Below are 22,933 nucleotides of genomic sequence, written 5' to 3' on the forward strand. Positions count from 1 at the left end.
CCCAAAGTGCTGGGATTACAGGCGTGAGCCACTGCGCCCGGCCAAAAAATCACATTTCTTAATATCAATACCAATCTCATCAGAAAAGTCTTTTGCTATCGTGAGGGTATCAAGCCCATAACAGCACATAAAAATTTTCCAAAATTCTAATTTTTGCTCAAAAGATTGAATTTTCTCATTGACAACAAACACTGTCAATTGCTTTTCTTGAAGCGACAGGTGCACTTGACTCATCTGGAGAAAATGCCTGCCAAATACCCAAGGCTGAATAATGATACTTTGTCCTTCAGCTGTACTTTCAGGTAAGAATGGTGCTCCATGAGTCAAGTGATTACTTCAGCTCACAATCACTTAAGGTTTTTTCCTCGAGAAAGTCATCATACTTTGATATGCAGCGTAACTGTTTACGCATCCTTCCCATTTTGTCACACAAAGTATTTAAAAAAATGTGTATATAAGAGTTGAGGTTTAATAAAATGTGTAACTTCTACTACAGTTTGGTGCCACTTGCTGATTTGTGCTAGCTGTTTTACCCACTATTGCTTTTGCAGTGTCCTTGAAGATGTCAACACCATGAAGAAGGCAAATAACATCTTTATTATGATGAATGTAGTTTTAACCTGGCTGATAGGGCCTCAGGGACTTCCAGGGTTCGTGGACCACACATTAAGAACTGGTGCTCTAGAGAAATTCTTGCACATATGAGCAGGAAATATCTATCAAGAATGTGCAGGGCAGTACTGTTTATAAAAGCAAAAGCCTGGAAACAACCCACATTTTTATCATTAAGGGACAAGAGAAACTGTTGGTAGATTTATATAATGGTCTACTATATAGCAGTGAATGACTATCCAGGTGAAACAACCTGGATTAATTTCAGTGTCTTAATTTGTACACCCCCAGAACAGAGTGTGAGGTGTGAGACAAGTCCTTCAGTTCAAGAGTGTATTCAGGAAACAGAAATGGGAGTGAGCAAAAAAGGAAGAAAAGTCAATAAAAGGTGCAGTAGGGAACTACTTACCACTCGGAACCACTGTGCTCAATCCCATTGGGAACACTCGGAGGAATCACATCGAATACAGCTCAGAGCTGAAGGTGCAAGGCTGGAGCATTTTGTCTTGACTCCTCTCACTGTTGTTTATATCTCCGAGGTGTTGTGGGCCACCACAGATGTCTGCTAGACCCAAAAGCTAATGTTGAATAAAAAGGGAATCATTGGGAATTATGTATAATGGGCTCCATCTTTATAAAGTTCACACGACATAAAAATGTATAAGGTATTGTTAGTGATATAATTATGGAGATTATGAATATATAGTTAAGGATATTATGAAAGCAAGACAGGCGGGAAGCGTTTATCACATGTTGAAAAACAGCAAGCTTGCTTGTCAGAAGGCACATGTCAGGGTGTAGCTGGAGATAAAGACAGTGAGTTAAAGAAGGTGGCTAATTGGTGGATGTCTTTGAAACCAATCTTCCAATTTACTCTGATTTGAAAAGTAAAGGGGAAGGTTTTCAGAAAGAATGTGATAGGATCAAAATGCATCAAAGGGAATTACTATTGGCAGCATTGGAGGAAAAGGGAGCGGAGGGGCAAAAGTCCCTTATACCCAGTCAGTCATACTCAGTGGTTCCCTCACTTCTGGGAGCCTCCTCTTTGCTCTGTTCTTTTATCAGAGGCAGACAGACAGGGTGTGGCTTGCTGGTTTACAGGGACAGCTAGAAGGGAGTTCTGTGGGGGCAGAGAGAGCCCTGGCCTCTCATATTTCATAAAATATGAACTTTTCCTGGCCCACATCCCCAGGCCTTCCTGATGCACCTGCCTGCTCCCTGGTCTTGCTGCATGGGGAAGGAGAGTTCCCAGCTTGCAAACTCCAGCTTTGCCTGTGAGAGGAACAAACATCCCTGATCCGGAAGGTGGTGAGTTCTCCCCTCTCTCTTCATGCTTTTTAGTCCTTTAACTTTCTCAGGATCCTCAGGTTCAGTAGAGAAATAATCCCCTTTTCTCCCTACACACAAGAACATTTTCAAGGGTGAAATGGGGCAGCTGTTAGCTATCACTAAAGAAACACAGAAGGAGACAAGTGACGAGAGCTGGACGGGTTTTGTTGAAGGACTCTTATTTAAGTAGTATTGTCATCATTATTAAACTACAGCCAACATTTATTTAGCTCTTACTATTTGCTGGACCCTGTGCTGTATGCTTTTAGACTGATCATTTGCAGATTTGCAGGGTCATATTAAACTGCTTGGGATTGTCAAGAGAACATCTGTTACAATCTTTTTTCTGATTTAGAAGTTTTAAAAATTAAACTGTTTCAAACTTCAAATGTAAATAACTGCCTAGGGGAAAATGTTTCCAACATGTGTAGTGGAAAAAAATGGTTAGTATATGAAGAATTTTGCAAGCCATTAAGAGATAAATGTCCTAATAGAAAAAAGAACAAATTACATAGACAGGTAATTGACAAAGTCCAAATAACAGGTGAGTAATCAAAGAAATACAAATTGAGATGAAACACCATCAAATTAAAAAAAAAAGAGATGGCATTTTGTTACTCATCAAATTTGCAAATTTTTTTTTAAATGATAATATCCAGTGATGGTAAGGTTGTGGGAAAACAAGAAATTTCATATGATACTTTGGTAAATTGATATGACTTTCTGGAGGGCAATTTGTCAGTGCAGATGAAAAGTCTTCCCATTTTAAAGATGGGAAACTCAAGGCCTAAGAATCTAAGTGACTTGCTTAAAGTTACAAAGTCACAGCCGGGCACGGTGGCTCATGTCTGTAATCCCAGCACTTTGGAAGGGCGAGGTGGGCACATCATGAGGTCAGGAGTTTCAGACCATCCTGGCCAACATGGTGAAACCCAATCTCTACTAAAAATACAAAAATTAGCTGGGCGTGGTGGCGCACGCTTGTAGTCCCAGGTACTCGGGAGGCTGAAGCAGGAGAATTGCTTGAACCTGGGAGGCGGAGGTTGCAGTGATCTGAGATCGTGCCACTGCACTTCAGCCTGGCGGCAGAGCGAAACTCCATCTCAAAAAAAAAAAAAAGTTACAAAGTCACAGAGCAGTAAGGGACCAAGCCAAGACTAGGACTAAGCCCTCTGATTCTAGCCCTCAATCCACTGCCACTTATAGCAATGTTTATAATAGCCATGTATTGGAAAACAACCTAAATATCCACAATATAGAATTATTTTAAAGCTTTTACATCTTATATCCTAATTTCTAAAATTCTGTGTCCATGATGGAATCCTAAAGTCATGGAAAGAAGATTTGATTGCTTTGGGAAATGCACATAATGTTGCATTATGTGAAATTGGTGAAAATATCAGGTATCAAAACAGTGTATAAGTATTTATTTATTTATTTAAGACAGGGTCTTGCTCTCTCGTCCAGACTGGAGTGCAGGGGTGCGATCATGGCTTACTGCAGCCTCAACCTCCTGCGCTCAGGTGATCCTCCTACCTCAGCCTCCCAAGTAGCTGGGACCACAGGCACACACCACCATAGCCAGCTGATTTCTTTTTGTATTGTTTGTAGCAATAGGGGTTTGCCATGTTGCCCAGGCTGGTCTCAAACTCCTGGGCTCAAGCAATCTTCCCGCCGCTGCCTCTCAAAGTGCTGGGATTATAGGCGTAAGCCATTGTGCCCAGTCATGGTGTTTTTTTTTTTGTTTTTTTGGTTTTTTGTTTTTTTTACAAAATGTTATGTACATGCATAGAAATAATATTTGTAGAAACATTATCTTTGGGTGGAGGAATTACAGATGATTTGAAATTTTTGTCCTTGTTTTGGATCATTTCCAGATTTTCCTACAATAAGTAAGACAGAAAAAGCCCCAAACTGTGGCATATACATTGAACTTTAGGAAGTGAAATCGTATTTTATATTTGTTGGGGAAAATGTCTTTGTAAAGGGGTTCCATGATAATCACTCTGTAAAGTGAGGTGGTCATTTGCTCATTTTGTAACTCATGATACAGGGCTATGCAGGCATGCATTCATTCATCTGTTTATTCATTATGAATGAATGTTATTCATGCATCTGTTAATGTTTTACATTCTATCTGCTTCCAGAAAGGATCCTGGCAATTCACTTGCACGGTACCCTGAAGTGTGTATGATTGCCTTTCCTGTTCTAAGTGTAAAAGAGAATAATACCTACTTTTCTGAGATGTTGTCAGTACTGAAGACAATATATAGAGAGAACCAACAAATGCAATAAATAAGAACTGTTATTGATTTAGAGCAATATCATCATTTGGAAACATATTTATGATTTAGTGTTAATTCACAGCCATTAATACTATGTTGACTACTATAATACTGATATATTACATGTTAGAAGAGATGGAGGAAGGGGCCATCCTGGCAAACTAGATTAGAAGAATAAATCCTAGAGGTCAGTATGGTGACCAGATGGTTCTTACATCTGTGTAAGAAAATATGAAATAAAGGACCTGGTAGCACGTCTTACATAGAGTGACAATCTAACAGAAGGACTTCATTTGGTTTTTATTTCCAGCATCTGGTGCAAATCATTTTACATGTGTTTTCTTTGATCCCTACTATAACCCTATCTATGAGGTAGGTACTATTATTAACTCCATTTCAGGTGCGAGCAAGAGGAGGTTTGGAGAAGTAAATTAACCTGTCTAAGGCCACCAGCTAGGAAATGGCGGAGCCAGGAATTGAACCCAGGCTGACTCTAGAGCTCATTCTTTTTATTTATTTATTTATTTATTTTTTTGAGACAAGGTCTTGCTCTGTCACCCAGGTTGGAGTGCAGTGATACAATCACAGCTTACTGCAGCCTCAACCTCCCAGGCTCAAGTAATTCTCCCACTTCAACCTCCTGAGTAGCTAGGACTACAAGTGCGTGCCACCATGCCAAGCTAATTTTCTTCCATTTTTTGTAGAGATGGAGTCTTACTATGTTGCCCAGGCTAGCCTGTAACTCCTGAGCTCAAGTGATCCTCCTGCCTTGGCCTCCCAAAAGTGCAGGGTTATAGGCATGAGCTACCATGCCCAGCCTAGAGCTTACCCTCTTAACCACTTCATAGATTGTCTGAATCTTAGAATATGGGTCCATAGAGGTCTCCTCCTATTCGATTTCAGGCAGCCTTGGGTTAGCTTGGAGCTCTGTGTCACTCCGGGCATGTCTACCCAGGCAGGGTGTGCTTCAGAGTCACTAGAAAGTTGAGGGGTTTTGGGAATAACTCCAGGGAATCCTGGGCCCTACTTCCACCTTCAACCATACTTGATAAAATAGAGAGCTGTTCTCATTTACTCCACTTCTCTTGTCCAGTTTTTGAGTGGCTAGTAACCAATAGGAAAGTGGGTGGGACAGTCACAAAAAAATGTGTCCTAATGTGATCCTAACCTCACTATGGCCTAGTACTATGTTGTCATTTGATTAGAGGGGTATGTTGTATAAAATATGATTTAAAGAAAGACAAGAACAACCCTAAACCAGTGTGCTTTTTGCCGTCAGAAAACAGAATTGGGTTTTCAAAATGAGAATGTGTTCAATACTAGCTTCATCTTCAGTTTCCCAGTCTCCCTTTGACACGTCCTCTGTGTGTCATGACCTTTTCCATGACCTTCAGGGACTGGGCCTGCTGACTTATACAAAAGCCTCCTCTTTGGAAAGGATTTGAACCTTGGAGAGAATTTAAGAGATGAGTTGCCTTTTCCTAGAGCATTTACATTTTAAACTTTATCCTCACTTGTGGCATGAGAGATTCTGTTTCTTGCTAAAGCAATTTCAGGCAGTAGCAAATAGGTGGGGAAAGAGCTTCACAGGAAGAAATCCTTTAGGGTCTCCCTGTGGTTCATGCACGCAGTCATCTGAACCTGCTAGGGATAATTTTCCTCACTTAGTTAGTAGTAATAACAACAACTACACACTTATGAGCACTTGTTCTGCCAGGCATTTGTGGCCAGTGCTTGGCAGGCAGTATCTCTTTGAACCCTCACACTCATCTGTGAGGACAGTTCCCCTTTATAGATTAAGAACCCGAGGCCCAGAGATGTTATGCAACCTTCCTAGGGACACAGAGCTAGTAATAGGCAGAGCTAAGATTTGAACCCAGGTCTTTCTAGTGCCAGACCCTGAATCTGTACGATTAGTGCCTTCAGGATGACATGGAGGGGCCTCACTGCCTTGATCTGTTATTTGTCAAGAGTCAAACTTGAAAAGGCTGTCCAGGGAAACCTCCAGGCTGCATCTTGGGCAAAGATTGGCTTGAAACAGGCACTTCCCAAGCCTGGCCTTGGACACTAACTGTAAAAAGAGGCCATAACTGGTGTTTCTTTAGTTAGTTCTGGGTATAAGTTCTGGATCCTCATGCATCTCATCTGCACCGTCATCCTCACTCACGGCATTTAGAGACTTAACACGCCAGCCTCGGTATGAGCATTCACCTCTTTCAACCCTCACCATAATCTCACAAGGAGGCACAGTTCTTATACCCATTTTGGAGATGAAGAAACACAGTCTCAGAGAAGTTCGGTCACAATATCACAAGAAGGTAAGTAGCAGTGCTGGGACTGGAGCCCCTGCCTTTGTGATCCCAGAGCACCAGCAATACTGTCTCGGCCTCGGCTCCTGGGTTATACCCTCTGTCACGCCAAGCCCATCAGCCCGCCTGTGCTGTCTCCCTCTGTCTGTCCTAGTTCGGATGCAGATGGCGAGTTCTGCCGGCTCCTGGCTCTCTGGCTGCCTCATTCCTCTCCTCTTCCTCCGGCTGTCTGTGCATGTGTCAGGTAGGAGTTTCTGATCCTCTTTCCCTGCCTGGTACATGTGACGTTGGCATCCCCAGAATAAAGAAGCTTGGTTGGAAACATTACGTCTTTTGGGGTTCTGTTCCCCCAGCCCTGGCAATCCTTTCCAGCTGTCGTCCCCGGGATACCCGCTTCCTCATCCTTTCCCAAGCTTTCTCCTGCCCTCCCTCCCAGTTGGCCTTGTCTCTTTCTTTGTCCAGGCCGCGCAGGGGATGCCAGCAAGTTCCACGTGGCCTTACTAGGGGGCACAGCCGAGCTGCTCTGTCCTCTCTCCCTCTGGCCTGGGACGGTGCCCAAGGAGGTGAGGTGGCTGCGGTCCCCATTCCCGCAGCGCTCCCAGGTTGTTCACATGTTCCGGGATGGGAAGGACCAGGATGAAGATGTGATGCCGGAATATAAGGGGAGGACGGTGCTGGTGAGAGATGCCCAAGAGGGAAGTGTCACTCTGCAGATCCTTGATGTGCGCCTTGAGGACCAAGGGTCTTACCGATGTATGATCCAGGTTGGAAATCTGAGTAAAGAGGACACCGTGATCCTGCAGGTTGCAGGTTAGAATGGGTTTGAGGTGCCTAGGGTCATTTGTGGCAGTTGGACAAGCCCAATCAGGACCTACTTTGTCTCTCCATGTCTAGACTTTTTTTTCATTTGCAATGTAGTTTTTACTTGCCAGGACGGCTCAGCCTTACCCAGCCATGTCCATTGATCTCAGCTGAAGCGGTGAAGCTGGCCCAGGCATTTCTGATAAGGAAGGAACTCAGACTTTGGAAAACACTGTACAATGCAGGTCCTGGTTAAATAGGGCTTGGAGGATCAGATAATAGCTTTTCCTCCCTGGGTCATCTTTGTATGCTCCACTATCAAGGAACTCATTACATGGCTGTAAGGAAATGTCTTCAAGGGACAGATCCCCTGCTGTGACAAGGATTTACTTAATGGGTCCTCTCCTGGGGTTCCTGAGAACGTAAAGGGTTAGGAAGGGAAAGACAGTGTTTCTCTCTCTCTGTCTCTTTTTTTTTTTCTGTTTGTTTGTTTTGAGACAGGGCCTTGCTCTGTTGCCCAGGCTGGAGTGCAGTGGTGCAATCATAGGTCACTGTAGCCTCGACCACCTGGGCTCAAGTAATCCTGCCATCTCAGCCTCCCAAGTAGCTGGGACTACAGGTGTACTACTATGCCTGGCTAAATTTTTTTTTTACTTTTAGTAGAGACAGGGTCTTCCCTATGTTTCCTAGACTGCTTTCCAATCCAGCAATCCTCCCCGCTTGGCCTCCCAAAGTGTTGACATTACAGGTATAAGCCACTGCACCCAGCTGAGAGTGTTCTCAAACTAGCGTCAATATTTTTTTAAAAAATAGCCTACTGAAAATCAGTCCACCAAAAATCAGTCTACCAATATTTTAAAAAATCAGTCTACCAACCCAAACCCAACTCAACCCAACCCAAAACGTGTCTTTGCATTTGCTTGAATGACACTGGCTTCACATGGTCACATGCTGATTATCTTTTGGTCCTAATTTGAAGTTGCACACTATGAAGTGGGGATGAATCAATTACTTTAAAACACTCAGTAGTTGGTAGACAGACTTTCCAAAGTTGGAGTCCTTTGGGGTGAAAAGTAATTTTTTTTTTTTTTTTGAGATGGAGTTTCGCTCTTTTTGCCCAGGCTGGAGTGCATTGGCACAATCTTGGCTCACTGCAACTTCGCTTCCTGGGTTCAAGTGATTCTCCTGCCTTAGCCTTCTGAGTTAGCTGGGATTACCAGTGCCTGCCACCACGGCCGGCTAATTTTTCTTTTTTCTTTTTTTTTTTTGGAGACGGAGTTTCGCTCTCGTTGCCCAGGCTGGAGTGCAATCTCGACTCACCACAACCTCCGCCTCCCAGGTTCAAGCGATTCTCCTGCCTCAGCCTCCTGAGTAGCTGGGATTACAGGCATGCGCCACCACGACTGGCTAATTTTTGTATTTTTAGTGGAGACGGGGTTTCTCCATGTTGGTGAGGCTGGTCTCAAACTCCCAACCTCAGGTGATCCACCCGCCTCGACCTCTCAAAATGCTGGGATTACAGGCATGAGCCACCATGCCCGGCTGAAAAGTAATTTTTAAAAGGGGACTGAGATGCCCAAAGGCACCTGAATCATGTGATACAGTTATTGCTATGGGTGAATTTTTAAATGTATGAGAATAAAGCTAGAGACTGGCTTATCCTACTGGGAGGAGTGTGGGGAGAGGGTGGAGAGAGGACAGACATTCAAGTTTCATTAACAGCTGCCCCTGTTCATCACAGGAGGTTATGGGGGAAGAGGGCTCTGGCTGGGACCACACCCTGGCGGAGGCCCTGCTGATGTGTAGATAGGTGGGATGGTTCCCAGAGCCCTGGGCCAAGTGGAGAGAACCTCAAGGCAGGGTACTTCCATCCCTGTCAGAGGCCCACTCTCTGGAAAAGCTGGGCTCTTCCAAACAGCAGTATCTAGCAGAGTCAGGGACAGCACACCGGGGAATGTGTCCTGAACCATCCGCAAAATGGCCTTTGGCCAAGAGAAGACCACAGCCGTGGTCATAGCAAGTAAAAGCTGGGGCAGAAACAGGTTTGAAGGTGCTGGTGGTTCCAGAGGAAACTCCTACCCTAGTAGGAACTTTTTGAGGAATTTTCAGTTTTTTATATTCTAGGAATAAAGCATGTATATTGTAGAAAATTGGAAAAAAATCCAAAATATTTAAAGGAAACTGAAAAATGGCCTATGATAGCTTAAATTAGAGAGGACGGCTGCTAACATTTTTGTATCTTTCTTGCAAGACTTTATTGTGTATATGTATCTCTGAGCATGTATATGTTTATGCGTGTGTATTCTTGTGCCCAGGATTTTTTTCCACTTACGATGTCATGAGCATTTGTTTTTTTTTGCCCATGTCCCTAAGTAATATGATTTTAAGGGCTGCATAGTATTTTACCATGTGGCTATAGAATAATAAAATTAATCAAAGCCCTGTTTTGGGGCATCTAGATGCTTTCCAAATTTTCCTCATATTATAATTAAGAGTGCAATGAACATCTTTGAGCATATTTTGGAAAGTGATTTTGATTTTTTTTTTTTTAGAATGTGCTTCTGGAAGTAGAATTAATGGATCAAAGGGTTCAAACCTTTTATTTATTTTTTCTTTTTTATTTATAATAAAGATGAGGTCTCACTATGTTGCCCAGGCTGGTCTCAAACTCCTGAGCTGTAGCCATCCTCCTGCTTCAGCCTCCCAAAGTGCTAGGATTACAGGTGTGACTCACCACACCTGGCCTGAACCTTTCAATGATCCTTGAAACAAACTGGAGACCAGCCTGGCCAACATGGCAAAACCCTGTCTCTACCAAAAAAGTAGGGCATGGTGGCATGTGTCTGTAATCCCAGCTACTTAGGAGGCTGAGTGCTTTATATGACTGACCTCTTTAAATCTCTCCAAACTTCAGAGATAAGGAGTCCTGTCATGCACACCTTTTACAGATGAGGGACACTGGGCTTGGAGGGGCTCAGTCTCCTGCTTCAGGTCACACAGCATTGAGCAAGGACACACCCCCGGCTTAGGCTCTTAACCACTTCTACCCATAGCCCACTTCTGCTCATTTCTTCTCCTCTATTTCCTCTTACTTTTCCCCTTTCTCTCCTGCCTAGGCTTCAGGCCTACTGCTGTAGCATGGTAGAAATTGCTTTGCCCCTGTCACAGTGCTCAGGGCAAGCAAAGAGGTTGCCGCCTGCTCTTCTGGCGCAGAGTGGGTATTGACAAGCGTAAACAGGCAGACGCTCCTGGGAAGACTGCAGGTGCGTAGTGAGGAGAATGCCTTCAGTCTTCTAAAGTCCCTGGCTTATTTTTCCATGGAATTATAGGGCAGGATGAGATTGTGGTCAAGAAGTTTGTTTAAGTCATCATCTTGAGGCAGGACCATCGAAACCATTCCCGAGAGAGGAACATCTCAGTTATCTTTTTTTTTTCTTGAGACGGAATTTCACTCGTCACCCAGGCTGGAGTGCAATGGCGTGACCTTGGCTCACTGTAACCTCTGCCTCCCGGGTTCAAGGGATTCTCCTGAGTAGCTGGGATTATAGGCGCCCGCCACCACACCTGGCTAATTTTTTCTTTTTTTGAGACAGAGTCTTGCTCTGTCACCCAGGCTGGAGTACAGTGGCGTCATCTCGGCTCACTGCAAGCTCCGCCTCCCGATCTCAGATGATCCTCCTGCCTCTGCCTCCCAAAGTGCTGGTATTACAGGCATAAGCCACCATTACCAGCCTCAGTTATCTTTAATGTCATCCAGGGCTTGAGTTATCAAGAGAAGCAAAGAGCCTCTTGGCTGGAGGTCTCTCCCTAGAGGTGATGGAGACAGTTGGGATGTGCCAGAGCCGCCTGCCATCTGAGGCGTGCCAGAAACTCTTGGACATCTCCCTGATGTCAGTCGTTGGTGGTTTCTGTTTCAGCCCCATCTGTGGGAAGTCTCTCCCCCTCAGCAGTGGCTCTGGCTGTGATCCTGCCTGTCCTGGTACTTCTCATCATTGCGTGCCTTTGCCTTATCTGGAAGCAAAGAAGATCAAAAGGTAATTAAGTGGTAAGGGAGCTCAGGCTGGTGGGAAGTGGGACTGTGACTGCTCTGGGAAAGGGCCAGACGGAAGTAGATGTAGACATGACACTTGTCCATAGGTTGGGGACCCTGCAAGCTGGCTGGGAGAAAGCTGGTAGAGCTGTGCCCTGGGGACACACATTGCAAAGGGAGTTCAATAAACTGCAGAAAGGCCCCTGGGCAGAGCTGTAAATTCTCATCTTTTGAAAAATTAGAAAATAACCGATTATGCCAGCCTTCTGATTAAGAAATTAATTACAGCCTTTTAATAAAGAAATCCAATTATATCCATTGGATAAGACTCTCATAAAAAATGGTCACATTTCACAGGCTCTCAGGGCTGCAAGGGACTTTGAAAGTCACAGTCACATAATCCAACACTCCTCCCCTTATCTGATGGTTTGAAGACTCTGTAATCCTTTCAAATGCCGGCTTACCTGTAGTGATAAGGAGTCAGTCCTACTCAGGCAGCTTGGTGTATCTTGGGACACTTGTGCCTGTTAGAAAAAGGCCTTCCTAAGCTGAGCTGACATTTCTCTCTCCCTTTTAGAGAAACTTCTCTATGAACATGTGACGGAGGTGGGTAAGTGTTCTTGGCTGGGGGGCAGGGGAAATGTTTATTTTGTTGTTAATTTCTGTACCCCCATACTCACTAACTTGGATTCTGTTCCTGAAAATTCCATTATCTGCTATCCTTGGTGATGGTGGCAATGTCTAAATCCATTGCTTCCAGTGTTTACTGCCTCTTACTTGTAATAGCTTGCCTTCCTGTATGTTTAATGAATTTTGCCTGTGAGCTCATTGCTTGATCTTATTCTGTGGGAGTTGAGTAGGTTGAACATGGGGGAAGCTTTTATTTGTTCAACAAATACTTGATAATTATCTGCTAAATGCCCTGGACAATACTAGATTCTGGGGATAAAATAGTGAGTAAAAGCAGACAGAGTTTTTGCCCTCCTGGAGCTTTCAGTGTAGTCAGGGAGATGAGATGAATTAAATAGTTACACAAATAATGTGTACAAATGCTACACAAGAAAGCTCCTGGTTCTGTGAAGGCTATGACCAGAACGAGCTAACCAAGCTTGAGGGTTGAGGGTGTGAAGTTTGTCCTGAATGACTAGAAGTCATGAGTGAAGAGGGAGTGGAAAACCATCCACCGCAGAAAGAACAGCTTCAGAGAGAAGCATGGTCAGGGAAAGCAGCACTCACTGGGGAGCTGAGGAGGTACAGAAGCGAGGGGAAAAGTGGCAGGGGTGAGGCTGGGGAGCTAGGTGGGGCTGGGCCTCCTGAGGCCTGGTGGGCCACATTCAGGATTTTAGTCATTCTCAGAAGAGCAGTGGTAAAGCAACGAATGGGGATATCAGATGGAATTGTGCTTTGAAAAACTTGGCTGGGTGTGGTGGCTCATGCCTGTAATCTCAGCACTTTGGGAGGCTGAAGAGCATGGATTGACTGTGGTCAGGAGTTCAGGCCCAGCCTGACTAACACAGGGAAACCTGTCTCTATTAAAAATACAAAAATTAGTGGAGCATGGTGGTACATGCCTGTAATCCCAGCTACTCAGGAGACTGAGACAGGAGAATTGCTTGAACCCCAGAGATGGAGGTTGCAGTGAGTTGAGATCGTGCCACTGCATTCCAGCCTGGGCCGCAGAGGAAGACTCTGGGTTTTTTTTTTAACTGGCTGGGCACAGTGGCTCACGCCTGTAATACCAGCACTTTGGGAGGCCGAGACGGGCAGATCACGAGGTCAGGAGATTGAGACCATCCTGGCTAACATGGTGAAACCTTGTCTCTACTAAAAATACAAAAAAATTAGCCGGGCATGGTGGCGGACACCTGTAGTCCCAGCTACTTGGGAGGCTGAGGCAGGAGAATGGTGAACCTGGGAGGCAGAGCTTGCAGTGAGCCGAGATGGTGCCACTGCACTCCAGCCTGGGCGACAGAGCGAGACTCCATCTCAAAAAAAAAAACTGAACAATTCTCTCTGGCTGCAGTGTTTAGTAGAGACCAGTGGGAGTAAGACAGGATGTGGGAGACAATTTGGGCTGCCATTTCTGTTGTGCAGATGAGAGTTGATTAGAGACCAGATCAGGGAGGTGGAGGTGAAGATAGAGGTGGACACGTCCAAGGGCAGGTAAAAGCAACAGGAACCAGGGACCCTCAAGGCAGTGGCAAAAAATCTCATTATCTTTTCCTTTCTTCCTCTAGACAATCTTCTTTCAGAGCATGCTAAAGAAAAAGGTAACGATATATAAAGAGTAAGGGGTAGGGAACAAAAAACACATTCTTTATTTTCTATGTAAATGTTGACAGTCATTATTATAACTCTATTACTATAATACTATACACACACACACACATATACCCTCCATTGATATTACTGGAATTTAGTTTGCAATGTCAAGGGGCTGTGGAGCTGGTGGCAGTGGGTGAGGAGGTGTCCGGGTCAAAATTCATAGGCCTAGATTACCATAAACTCCCTTCATTAGCCTTTCCGCCAATCATTTTAAAAAGAAGTCTACTTATTATTGAAAAGTATGTTAATGTGGTCATATGGGATGTATGGGGATTTCAAGAATCCACACAACCTTTGCATAGAGAGAGGTGGTATGATACAAAGGAAGGGTCGCAGGCTCTGGGGTCAGTGACACCTCAGATCATTGGTCTGCCACTTACTGGCCTTGAATAAGTCACTTTACTGCTCTGGGTTTTGGTTTCCTCATCATCAAAATGCAGATAACTTCCCCTTACCTGATTGTTTTCAGTGTTAAAACAGGCAACCTTAAAAAAAAAAAAAAAAAAAATAGAACTGTGTCACAGTGCCTGGAACTCCTTTTCCTTATTGCCATTTTGTCTTCATTAATTGGACATTTACTGTGGGCCACTGAGGGTCAAAGTTGGACACCTTGTTGAAGTCTATCTGGGAAGATAAGTCACTGGCTCAGATGACTCCAGATTCAATTATTTCAGCATCTCCTCTCTTCCCTCCTTACATCTCCTCCAACCCGGTACAAGTGTGGCGTGTATCTGGCAGACACTGGCTGTTCTGCTCAAGCAGGGAGGGAACAATGTGGGGTGAGGGCGAGGGCCTCCGACTCAGAAGTCAGACAGACTTAGATTGAATCCCACCTCCTTGGTCACTTACTAGTTGAAAGACCTTGGTCAAATTTTGTGTCCCTTTGAGCCTCAGACCACCCCCCTATAAAATGGCAATAATAATTCTAGGCACCTCACATTGTTGAGGATTGAGTGCCTACTTCAGTATAAGCACAGAAGACAGTAAGTGGAAGCTGTTAGTAGTGGAGATAGTGACAATAAACCATAAGCTACTTAGGAGCCGTGTCATATTCGGCTGCATTTCTCCAATGCCTAATGCCTAATGCCTAAGACATGCCGGGCCCTTAGCACGGGAACTGGTGGTGGACTCAGGATGTATAACTTCAATTGTCCAGCAGGGTAGGGGGAAATGTGGGCCATGTGGCCCTCCAGAGAAGCCGCAAGTACTCCCCGGAAACATATGTCTCATATACATATATCCCCAAATCCTCTGGGACTTCCAATTTGTGAAATTTATAACCTCAGGGGAGTTACTGTAGAGAATAATAAAGCCATATTAACAAGTTCATGCTAGGCCTTTGGCCAGTTTTACATTTAGATACCAGAAACGGTGGGCTATAAAAGGACAGCAGTGCATACACTCATGTACCAGTTACAAACATATAGAAACACTCATGCAGACAGCAGAAATGAAACCAGACAGATGAAAAGGAGGGGAAGGGGAAGGAGGAACCAAAGTCCCGGGCAGGCTGGGTCACTGGGGGAGTGTCACGAGCACCATCAGATTTCTGGGTCTGAACTCTGGGACACGGAGCTGGGACTAGGGACATAGAAGCGTCACCATCATTTTAATCTTCTGGGGTGGAGTGATGAGGCTTCCACAGCCCGAGGAAAAAGAGGCAGGATCTGATCACTCACTCCTCTCTCTCTTTCTGGTTTTTAGGAAAACTCCATAAAGCTCTCAGTAAGTTCTGTTCCTCATCCATGGCACAAGCTCCTTCTGCTGACACCTTTGCTTTAGGATGAGCATCTCAGTTTCACTTCCTGGGGCAGAAGGGAGGGGGTAAGGGTAATTCAAGCCATGGGGACTGGGGCTTTCTTGGCTCTCCAAGGTCTCTTTTCTCAAGTATTCTCTGCTCCTCTTTCCTACACAACTGTTATTTAGTCTTTAAATTGAAAAATGTTTCACCAAGAAGAGATAGATGCACCTCCCATAGGTGAAGCCATCTGGAAGTCCCTTTTATCACCCAGGCATGAAATTTCCTTAGATGGGGTCCAAGAGGACGGGATCCTCATTAAACTGAATATGGTGGAGCAGTACTTCTCCATCATTTCATGTGTGAGGACCTCTTTTTAGCATTAAAAAAAAAATCTGGCCAGGTGCAGTGGCTCACGCCTGTAATCCCAACACTTTGGGAGGCCAAGGCAGGTGGATCACTTGAGGTCAGGAGTTAGAGACCAGCCTGACAACATGGTGAAACCCTGTCTCTATTAAAAATACAAAATTGGCTGAATGTGGTGGTGCACGCCTGTAATCCCAGCTACTTGGGAGGCTGGGGCAGGAGAATCACTTGAACTCGGGAGGCAGAGGTTGCAGTGAGCCGAGATTGCACCATTGCATTCCAGTCTGAGCAATGAGAGCGAAACTCTGTCTCAAAATAAAAATAAAAATAAAAATAAATCTGTAGACATGTGACATATCTATGCATTATTATATTGAGAAAATATACATGATCACAAAGTCCAATACTCAGTGATAGTCTTAAATGAAGTAATATTTCCTACAACATCTACATACATTTATGTTGTCATTACCTGTAGGTGTGAGATGTGTTATTTATTTAGCCTGCAGATAAGGTTTGGCTCACATAGGAATTTGCTGATCCTCTGCAGTATCTCTGGGGATACTCCCATGGTCCACAGCTGGGATCTATTGCTCTTGCAAATTCTTCTGGGGAAGTTCCAGGGTATGGCTATTGAGTATCTATCTGCCCGTGGTTGGGATGGGACTGTAGCATTATGGGAGGGCCTCTACATAGAGGCCCTCCTTCTGATCTGCCAAATTGTTTTCATTCTTTAGAGAAACTCCGGAGTGAACTGAGTAAGTTTCCCATGTTCTTATAACTTCCGTATCAACTTATCTCTTGTTGCCCTAATATTTCCAGTGATAGCTCATTCCCCTTGTTTCTTCTTTCATAGAGCTGAAAAGAGCTGCAGCAAACTCAGGTGAGATGCACTTCCTCCACATTTGACCACCACCCTATGGGAGTTCTTAATGTCTCCAGTGTTTTAATGATCCCCTTTTCTCATTTTTCAGGCTGGAGAAGAGCCCGGTTGCATTTTGGTAAGTTATAACAATCAGATAGATCCACATTTCAGAGCACATCCTCCTTATGGCTTTGTAACCTTAGATTTTGTTTCATTCCTCTGGAATGCATGTCATTTAACATTTTTTAAATCAAATCTGTATATCTGCCTATCAAATTAAAAAAATCTTTGTGATCGATTTTAGGTCGTATTTAGATTTAGAAAGTATCCCCTCTTTTAGAGCGCTGATAAATATTAAGTTTGGTCTTCTTAAGGGTTTTCTGTGATTTTTGAGATTTTTCCTATGTTTATTGGTTATTTGTATTTCTTCTTTGTGTGACTTTCTGTTCCTGTTCTATTTGGGCTATTTTTTTATTTGTGAGGACTCTTTCTAGATAAAGTATATTAGTTCTCTGTCATATTTGTCACCAATTATTTTTCATTTGCATTTCCTTATAGTATTTTTCTGATGCATGAGTGTTTTGTTTTTACGTAGTCAAATGCATTCATCTTTTCCTATGTACATGCTTTCAGGTTTGGGAAGTCCTTCCTGTCCCACAACCAGATAAATAGCCACTGCTTCCACCCCTTTCTACACATATGCTTTTTCTTCTTTCTCTGCAGACCAATTTGCTTAGGGGTGGTGATTAAGATTCTCAGAGAAGAAGGGAATGGATTGAGCAGATGCCCCAACAATATACATTATGAAAAGATTTGCACCTCTCTTTCAATTTATTCCTAAATAGTTTGCATTTTTTGCTGCTGTTCAAATGGGATCTGTTTTTTTTCACTGCTTTGGGATCTTTATCAATTTTCTAGGCTTTTATCCTTCTCCTGTTCACACCATCTTCCTTCAGGCAGAGTACAATGAATTATGAGTTGGCCACTGGAAAGAACTCCAGGTCACCTTGGCTGGCATTCTGGGAACATACAAACCCTTCTGTCTCACATTTACAATCTGGCTTATTGCCACCACCTCAACTGCGTATGGACTTAACTCTCCAAGAAGAGCCTGTTTGCTGTATTTCGGGAAGGAAGGAGACTCACTGTGACACTCATAATCCACAATTTTAAGGAAGAATCCTTCTCTCTATATTAACATTTAAAAATAATAATTTAGTCCTACCTACTTGGGAGGCTGCAGTGGGAGGTTCACCTTAGGCCAGGAATTCAAGGCTGTAGTGTGTTATGACTGCATGCCCGTGAATACCTACTGCATTCCATCCTGGGCAACATAGTGAGACCCTGCCTCAAATAAAATAAAATAAATAAAATAAGATAAGATAAGATAAAATAAAATAAAATAAATAAAAATAAAAATAAAGCAGATAATTATAAGTAATAATTTTAGGTGACAAAATGAACATCATGTACTCACTGTAGAAATGAGGCACTATGTCATTAGTTCATCAAGTCTGCGCAATAGCTCTACAACACAGGTTCTGTTACTATTTCCATTTTACAGATGAGGAAACTAAGGTTCAGAGATGAATAACAAGCCCAAGGTCACATAACTAGCATGTGGCAGAGCTGAGATTCAAATATGCTATGTGGCTACAGGACCTAACATCAAACCCTATATTTATCATCACACATTTGATTCTTTTGGAACATCAAAGACAAAGGTAGTGTCTTACTCTGTTTTCTGTTGCTATAACAGAATACTTGAGACTGGGTAATTTACCAGGGAAAGAGGTTTATTTAGCTTATGGTTCTCGGGGCTCGATGGTCCAAGATTGGGCGACTGCATCTGGTGAAGGCCTTGTGCTACTTCATAGTATGGTGATAGTTGCTTCTGGAAAAACAGAAGGGCAAGTGAGTGCCTGCAAAAGCGGAGAGGAGACAAAGTGCCTGATCTGCTTTATCACAACTCACTCTCCAGAGAAATAAACCCAGTCTTGTGAAAACTGTATTAATCCCTTTGTGAGGGACCCAAACACCTCCCACTAAGCCCTACCTCTGAACACTGCAGCAATGAGGGATTAAGGTTCCAACACATGAACTTCTGAGGGACACACTTAACTCATAGCAGGTAGTTATTTCCTAAGGATTAAGGCAGCTTCACAGACAGATGAAGAAGAACTTTTTCTTCTATTACCTAGTAATCGACCAGGAGACCTGTTCTTTGAAAGAGAAAATTCTTTGATTCCAGTACACATGGTAGGGGCGGGAATCCGTGAACTACAATGGGCTAATGACAGTGATGGCAGACCTAAATATTTTTTTTCCCTCCAAAGCTATCCCCACATCCCTTAAGAACTAGGCTTCCAAGCCTCACCTGTCTATGTCTCTTTGCAGTGGCAGTGACCCTGGACCCAGAAACAGCACATCCCAAACTCATCCTTTCTGACGACCAAAGATGTGTAAGGCTTGGAGACAGAAGGCAGCCTGTACCTGACAACCCCCAGAGATTTGATTTCGTCGTCAGCATCCTAGGCTCTGAGTACTTCACGACTGGCTGCCACTACTGGGAGGTGTATGTGGGAGACAAGACCAAATGGATTCTTGGGGTATGTAGTGAGTCTGTGAGCAGGAAGGGGAAGGTTACTGCCTCACCTGCCAATGGACACTGGCTTCTGCGACAGAGTCGTGGGAATGAGTATGAAGCTCTCACATCGCCACAGACCTCCTTCCGCCTTAAAGAGCCTCCACGGTGTGTGGGGATTTTCCTGGACTATGAAGCAGGAGTCATCTCTTTCTATAATGTGACCGACAAGTCCCACATATTTACTTTCACCCACAGTTTCTCTGGCCCCCTTCGCCCTTTCTTTGAACCTTGCCTTCACGATGGAGGAAAAAACACGGCACCTCTAGTCATTTGTTCAGAACTACACAAATCAGAGGAATCAATTGTCCCCAAGCCAGAAGGGAAAGGCCATGCTAATGGAGATGTGTCCCTGAAGGTGAACTCTTCCTTACTACCCCCGAAGGGCCCAGAGCTGAAGGATATAATCCTGTCCTTGCCCTCTGACCTTGGCCCAGCCCTTCAGGGGCTCAAGGTTCCTTCTTTTTAGGGATATGCCACATTACCTGCTCCCATCACCATCCAGCCCAGCACCCTGGACTTCAGTCGCCTGGTCCAACCCCATGATTCTGGAACGTCTCTTCTCCTTAACCCAATCCAGACCCTTTTGTGGTTTCTATTTGTACCACTTTTCTCCCAGAACTCAGTTCTGAAGCTTGCCTTTCTTCTAAGGAATTGAAGTTCCCAGTGACCTGAAGGGAGGATTCCTGGAAACCAATCAGTTTAGGTGTAGGTGGAGATGTTGAATATGTGTTACCAAGATATAGCACAGGTTCAGGGGAAAGAGTTCTCTTCTCCAGGGGTTATTTAGAAGACACTTTCTCTGCCTCATCCTGCCCTCAAGCTTTAGTCAAGAAGTTATGGCCCCCAGTCCCTGACTTCTTATCCCATCAAGGGCTGCTTTTCTCTCTTTCTCTCTCTCAGTTCTGGCCTCTGGCCCCCAAAGTCAGCTTTCTAAAAGCAAGCATGTTTTAGACCACTCACTCTTTCCCTCTTTCTTCAGGAATGAGTTGGGGGAGGAGTAAAACACATCCTTTTCTACTCTCTTAATGCTGTTTACAACGTAGTTTGGTGATATCCAGAGCTAATGTACATGCTTTCAAAAGCTAATCTGCCTGTTGATGATAACTAGGTACAGGGACTTTAAACACAGTTGCTATAATCCTGAAAAGCCTCAGGAGCAATCAGGTTACTGGGAAGCACAGCTGCAGAGAGCTCAGCTGTGTATTGCCCTCTGACTTTGGCCCAGACCTTCAGAGGCTCAGTCTGTTGAGTCTGTTGTGACTGTCTTATGAATCAATCTGTTGTGCCAGCCCTTTCTGAGATTCAGAGAGGCCCAACTAGAAAAAGTGGCAGTTTTAACCACCAACGTAGAAGCTTTCTTTTTCCCCACAAGACCATTGTACTGGAATACTTGACTGTGTAGCAAACAGCCTCTTAGGTTGGAGAGTATTGACTTCAAATAGGAAGTTGGTAGACTAGGTGTGAGGATGGAATAATGACCTTGATTTTTGGGTGCGTATTGCAGAAGCCTAGTCACTTTTAAGTCACACCACATAATGAGATCTGTGGCCTAATTGTGGAGATGTTGGTTATCAGTTTGCAGATGAATACAGAGTTCTATCCAACAGAAACTGTATCTTTCTGTTTGTCAGAAGTTCTGTTAGTTCCTGTATTAGTCAAGGTTTTCCAGAGAAACAGAATCAATATATATTGGGGCAGGGGGGCGGTGGTTATTATAAGGAATTGGCTCACATGATTATGGAGGTGGTTAAATCCCAAGATCTGCAGGGTAAGTCAGCAAGATGGAGTCCCATGAGAGCTGATGGTTTAGTTCCAGTCTGATGGCAGCAGGCTTGACACCAAGGAAGAGCTGATGTTTAATTCAAGTCTGAAGGCAGGGAAAAAAAGCTGATGGCCCTGTCCAAAGGCTATTAGGCAGGAAGAATTCTCTTAGTCAGGGCAGAGTTAGCTCTTTTGTTCTATTCAGGCCTTTAACTGATTCCATGAGGCCCACCCACATTTGGGAGGACAGTCTGCATTACTCAGTCTACTGATTTGAATGTCAATGTCATTGAGAAACACCCTCACAGGAACACTCAGAATAATGTTTGACCAAATAACTGGGCATCTTGTGACCCAGTTAAGTTGGTACATAAGATTAACTATCACAGTGACTCAGTGGAATTGTTTGCTTTTGTACAGTTTTAAAATAAAAGTTTGGTATTTGTGTTTTGGTATGCTGTTATTTTCATTGCGAATGAAGAGTTGTGGGGAAGGTAAGAGATTGGTTTTCAAAGAGCTTTGAGTCCCCCAAGGCAAGGTTTAGCCACCATTCACACTAAAGCCATAGTTTTATTCCCGAGTCTGCTCTCTAGTATTTTATTTTATCAATTTATAAACAAATAGTGTTCATCAGGTACACATATTTCACTCACCCACATTCAGTTCCAAACATGCGTTCCTGAATATCCCAGTCTTAAAACTAACTCACATTGTCAGCTTGTGGAGGCAGAATACTTACATACATACATATACACATGTATATATGTATGTGGATATATACATATCTATTATATAGGTGCATATGTATATATGTAACATGTATGCATGTGTATATGTATGCACAGATACACATATGTATGTATACATATTCACATGTATGCATGTATATACACATGTATATATTAATGTGTATATGTGTATTATACATGTATATATGTATATACATATCAGTCTACTGATTTGAATGTTAATGTCATCAAGAAATAACCTCAATATATGTATTATACATACATATAACCTTACAACTATATACAACATATATACATATATGTATGTGTATATGTATACACACATACACATGCATGAGTATTTATGTATGTATATAAAATATCCTTACAGTAATTCTGCCAGGGATTTTATGGGGGAGGAAGTTGGTACTCCAAATGGCTAGGTGGTAGAGCGGGGTTTTATACTTGATTTATCTAGCTCTGAAGGCAATGCTCCTTGTTCTGTGCACTGAAACATTGTGCAGCTATGAGAAGCCTGTAGTTAGTCTACGTATTCCATTAGCCTTTTATTATTTTAAAAAATAAAACCTGAAAAAAATGACATAGTCCTGGATACTTTGGTGATCTTGTTGTGTCTGGATTGATGAATAAGTGTCAGGCTTAATTAGGGATGCATGCAGAACCCGGGAAAATCCCTACTCAGGGACGCTGGGAGACCTGGAGGTTGCTCCTTGGACGGGTACTTTTCGCTTCTCCGATAAGGAGAATGGGTTATTTTATCTTTAAACTCCCTTCCAGCTCTACCCTCCTTTGATTTTAAGTTATTAAACCTTGAGTGCGGTGCCATACTCTTGGCTTCGTTGGATGTCTACAGGACGGTCAAGGGTTACCAACTCAAAGTAAAGAAGGAACTCTGAGTACGTGCCCCCTTGGAGGTTGTGTAGGTTAGCTATACAGATTCTACAACTTCCCAGACGAGTGGCCCTGAGACTTGGGGTTGAACGCGCGAGCACGGAAAGAAATCCCACCTTAGGACGAAACCCAATCTCTTCAGCTGCGTTCTAAACTTCGCAAGTTTTCTCCGAGTCTACGCGCTTCCTTAGGACTACAACTCCCAGCATGCCACGCCGGAGGTCA

At 43.6% G+C, this 22,933-nt stretch overlaps 1 protein-coding gene and 1 long non-coding RNA gene across 4 annotated transcripts; one reads left to right on the forward strand and one right to left on the reverse strand.

Moving 5' to 3' along the window:
- Nucleotides 1-494: 494 nt before the first annotated feature.
- On the forward strand, nt 495-21,519 carry ERMAP (erythroblast membrane associated protein (Scianna blood group)). Of its 3 annotated transcripts, none has more exons than XM_031667650.1 (11): nt 495-1,920; nt 6,690-6,779; nt 6,998-7,345; nt 11,254-11,370; nt 11,944-11,976; nt 13,604-13,636; nt 15,396-15,416; nt 16,533-16,553; nt 16,652-16,678; nt 16,770-16,796; nt 19,058-21,519. In XM_031667650.1, the coding sequence occupies exons 2-11, from the start codon at nt 6,695-6,697 to the stop codon at nt 19,771-19,773; spliced, it is 1,428 nt and encodes a 475-aa protein (XP_031523510.1). In that variant the 5' UTR covers nt 495-1,920; nt 6,690-6,694; the 3' UTR covers nt 19,774-21,519. The 3 variants fall into 3 exon arrangements, with proteins under 3 accessions (XP_031523510.1, XP_031523514.1, XP_031523509.1); XM_031667654.1 differs by lacking the exon at nt 495-1,920 and adding an exon at nt 4,957-6,544 and having other exon boundaries at nt 19,058-21,516; XM_031667649.1 differs by lacking the exon at nt 495-1,920 and having other exon boundaries at nt 4,957-6,779; nt 19,058-21,516.
- LOC108586700 lies at nt 18,436-22,931 on the reverse strand. The gene is made up of 3 exons (XR_004184559.1): nt 22,825-22,931; nt 21,039-21,174; nt 18,436-18,554 (listed from the first exon to the last, which is right to left on the reverse strand). It is a non-coding gene; the product is annotated as an uncharacterized LOC108586700 (long non-coding RNA).
- Nucleotides 22,932-22,933: the final 2 nt, after the last annotated feature.

This window comes from Papio anubis, chromosome 1 (genome assembly GCF_008728515.1).
Source record: "Papio anubis isolate 15944 chromosome 1, Panubis1.0, whole genome shotgun sequence".
NCBI lineage: Eukaryota > Metazoa > Chordata > Mammalia > Primates > Cercopithecidae > Papio > Papio anubis.